At 33.4% G+C, this 4426-nt stretch overlaps 1 protein-coding gene across 1 annotated transcript; it reads right to left on the bottom strand.

Annotated features, from left to right (window-relative positions):
- Positions 1-888: 888 nt before the first annotated feature.
- Positions 889-1596, bottom strand: LOC141701222 (uncharacterized). Its single transcript, XM_074504913.1, has 2 exons — positions 1359-1596; positions 889-1217 (listed from the first exon to the last, which is right to left on the bottom strand). The coding sequence occupies exons 1-2, from the start codon at positions 1594-1596 to the stop codon at positions 889-891; spliced, it is 567 nt and encodes a 188-aa protein (XP_074361014.1).
- Between the last annotated feature and the right edge of the window lie 2830 nt (positions 1597-4426).

Genomic DNA, 4426 nt, shown 5'->3' with positions numbered 1-4426 from the left:
TGGATTTATCTTGTTCCACTAAAACCAAGTCCTAACAATACTTTAAGTACTCATTTGAATTTGATAAAATTTACATAAAAATAATTCAACAAAGAAACATGCAAATCAATACAAGATGCAGTATTTAAGATATAGTAGGTCTACTAAAGACCACCGTACATGAAGCATATTTTTTACATAGTATTTAGCATAAAATGGAAATCACTAATGGGTAATTCAGAGGATGGAATCGTTGGCATGTTGTTCTCCAAGTATGGAGAAGCAACGGCAACCCCACTTCCAAGTTGTACCAAGTAACCAACATCCTTAAGAATCATCTCCATTCTAGTCAGCCTTGTAGAATAAAAATTATGATGGGCTTGTGCTTTAGATACAAAGTGCAGTGTTTAACACATGGCTGCGTATGGAGAAGAAAATAAAGCTCTTTTCATTCCTTGTTATCAAACTGAATGCATACAATCTAATATATACTAGTCTAGAAATATAACGTGATATCTAAAAAATAGCAACTGAACTTCGTAGCATGACTCCACTACTTCAACTTCCGTGATAATGCTGAAACTGAACTATAACTTGGTCTACGGTTACTGTTGTGCTAACCAACACAACGTTCACTAAGGCCTATACAATTTATTCAAAACTAATAAAACATAAATTAATAACTAAATTTAAGATTATTCCAATAATCACCCCCTTAATCTTAAATTTATCATGAACTCATTCGGATTAGCCCATCTGGCATTCATCCTAACCCGTTTGGCTTTCAACTTCTTTGTCCATATGGCACTTAAATTTAGCCCTTTTGGCTTTAAAAAATCCTTCCCATCTGGCACTTCTATTTACCCGTCTAGCACCTTTTATTTTGCCCGTCTGGCATCATTCTTCTGTCTATAATAATGCCGGCTCATCATCCTCGATCTGTGCGAGGTTCACTTCTTGTCTTTCTCTCTTTCCCGTCGCGGGTTTATCACATTCCGCAGCATAGTGTCCCGTAGTATTACAGTTGTAACACTTTATCCTACTCTTGTCACGGAAAGAACCACCTCTAGGTCTTTGATTCCGAGATGTCAGAAGAAGTTGTCCATCTACGCTCTCAGACCTGCCCTTCATCCTTTCCTCGTGAGCTTTGAGACGACCAACTACCTCTTCAACTGTCATCCCCTTAACCTCTCCAAATTGCTCTATGTTTGAAGTTATTTGAAGAAACTTATCTGGAACTGCACGTAGAATTTTTATCACAACACTCGATTCTTCCATTGTTTCGCCAAGGACCCCGGATATTAGTCACAATCCCACTCAACTTCATACAAAAATCTTCGATTTATCCGTTTCCTTCATGATTAAGGACTAGAACTCACCTTTTAACGTCTGGACTTTTGCTTCTTTTACTCTTTCCACACCCATACACATCATCTTGATCGCTTCCCATGCTTCCTTCGCTGTTTCTTTTTCAGAAATGGACATCAACACATCTTCGGGCACACCTTGATATATTGCTGGAAGTGCCACTTGAACCATTTTCTCATCCACGCCCCCCTTAGGATCCTTCTGCTCGATTGCACACCAAACTCCTTGCGCTTTCATGATAACTTTCATCTTTAGGGACCATGTCGTATAATTGCTTCTCGTTAACATTGGATAGCTTAAGCCCACAAACCTTTCTTTTGCTTTGGATGTTTCCATGATTTTATTTGTGTGCTTGGGTTGATATTTAGGCATACAGGAACCTAACCATTATGCTCTGATACCAAGTATAGAATAAAAATTGTGATGGGCTTGTGCTTTAGATACAAAGTATAGTGTTTAGCCCATGGCTGCTGTGTATGGAGAAGAAAATAAAGCTGCTTCTCATTCCTTGTTATCAAACTGAATGCATACAATCTAATATATATTAGTCTAGACATATAACGTGATATCCAAAAAATAGCAACTGAACTTCCTAGCATGACTCCACTACTTCAACTTCCCTAATAATGCTAAAACAGAACTAAGACCTGGTCTACAATTACTGTTGTGCTAACCAACACAAAGTTCATTAAGGCCTATACAATTTATTCAAAACTAATAAAACACATATTAATAACTAAATTTAAGATTATTCCAACAAGCCTATCACTTGCAACTACAGAAAACACATGTAAGTTTATAGTAGAATATTTATATATATTTCATTGTTTTTCAAAATGGTTAGTAAGAGGTAAATAGGGAAAATATTTATAACTTGTCTGGTTTTATGAGTGATTGTGTGGCCTTAGCAAAAGGAAGTATGATACAAGGTTATGGCCCATATTATGAATTTGACATAGTTTTGTTAAAGCTTCTCAAAGAGAATTGAAGAACTAACATATTTTACTATTAATCTTGTCTCTGGTCAATATGTAGATGCAACAAAATCTATAACATTGAATACAAGAAATGCAATATGCCTCATTTAGATTTCTCACATGATCTATCCTCGAATCCTTTCAAACTACTTTATTAAGTCCAAGCCATAAGATCTAGTTGTATCATTCTATGCCCTTCTAATAACTTCTGAACTATCAATGTACGTAGGTACCATAACTGCAGTAACAATATGACTAATATGACTTAACCAGTCATCTTTCTCAGTGCAGTTTTTCAGCCCCCAGGCCTCCACAACAAACCTGTGATATGAACATATAGTCACACAATATCCAAAAATGTAAAACAGAGATGAGCACAGAATAATCCGATTCTTAAAATTCTGTAAGCAATTAGATGATGAAATAAAAATAGACTACAATTAAAATCATTACACTTGTAATTCATAAATCATCTATAAACTGAACTGGTGTGTAATATTTACATTGTATCTACAAATAAAGGTTTCAACATGTTTCTACTTTCTATGCATCTCACAAAGAATACATAATCAAACAAAAAATATTTTTAGTGTTTTGCTTAAGCTGCATATTAGAACAAAGCATTTAACTTGTTGTTGTTGCAAGGGGAGTGTGCCTTGCTATTACCTTATCAAGTCTTTCCTCGATAATTAGATCAAGTGATTCTCTGAGACTAGATAAAAGTTGAATGAAACGAGTACAAAATCTTGTGTTCAATTTGTTTCACCATTTTAGCTCTCATTAAATAAGCAACTCATGACTTCTTGTTTATATATAAAAATAATATATAAGACTCTGTATTAGGACGGTTAGGAGGGTGAGATATATTTCAACATATAAATTGAATCAATAATTATTTTAGTTTGCTAGAATCAAGAATATATGATCATATTTTGTGTAATACAACTTATGTATTATAGCCACTATCAGATATTGTCACTTATGAATTTTTGCACATAAAATCATATAATAACGCTATGTTAAATCGTAGAAATATATAAAAACACTTTCAAGATAATCAAAAATTAATAACTTTCCGTCCTCTGAGAAGAACTTTGTCATCAATATCACCAACACCAAGAAAATGCTTGATGTACCAATGGATCATCATTCTTTGGAGTAGACCTTGACCCTTAATGATATATAATGATATCGCTAAATGGTAAGGTTTTCTCCAAAACTTTATCAAAATATCCCCAATTTATCTAAGTTCCGCTATAAGAGAATGGTAATGTGTGTTATGATAGTTGAGTAATAGGTATTTGATTTCTTAAACCTTAAATCTAATAAACATGGTTAACAATATGGAAATTAAAATTAATCTAAATTTAAAATAAATATGAAAATAGTAGAGATGATAGAAACATTACAATTTTCCTGGTATGCTTGTGGATTATAAAGTGTCGTATACATGTATTTCTCAATACATGGAGGCTCTAATTTTTTATAATGTAGTACTTTCCAATGGAGAAATTTGATCAAAATTCAAGAGTGGTTATTAATTAGAGAGACACATTGTGTTCAATTTAGTTTTACAACACATATTTTTCAACAAATCAATTCTATGTTAAAATCCTTTTTATCCATATAATTAACAAATTAAGTACTAGTGGTGGATACTTGAATCTAATACATGGTAAAAAGTAGAAAATAAAGTGTACCAAAGTTGTTTAAGTTGTAAAAGAGAACTTTAATCATTATATCAATAGATCTCCATTACAACCTATCTAATGCCATAAAATACCAATTCTTAACCCAGCCAAAGCCAAAGCGACCAAATCGAGATGTTCCTTCCGACTCTGATGTTTTACCATGAGTAGAAGATGCTTTTTTGATGAGTCAATTTGATCCAAGTTTGTGGAAAAACCACCCTGCAAAGAGAAAGTCAGGTATCGGGTTTTCTAAATAACAATCTGAGAATCTCAGATTGTAATTTAATTTAATTCCTTATCACCAAATGTTAAAGGGATTTATGATGGACCTCATTAGCCCATGAAACTGGTTGTTGCTATTCGTGGTCAAGAAAAAAATGCAAAAGTCACATTTTCGCATAACAATCTAGA

This window comes from Apium graveolens, unplaced genomic scaffold (assembly GCF_009905375.1).
Source record: "Apium graveolens cultivar Ventura unplaced genomic scaffold, ASM990537v1 ctg3598, whole genome shotgun sequence".
NCBI classification, from domain to species: Eukaryota; Viridiplantae; Streptophyta; class Magnoliopsida; order Apiales; family Apiaceae; genus Apium; species Apium graveolens.
This window is presented reverse-complemented; position numbering and strand designations above follow the sequence as displayed.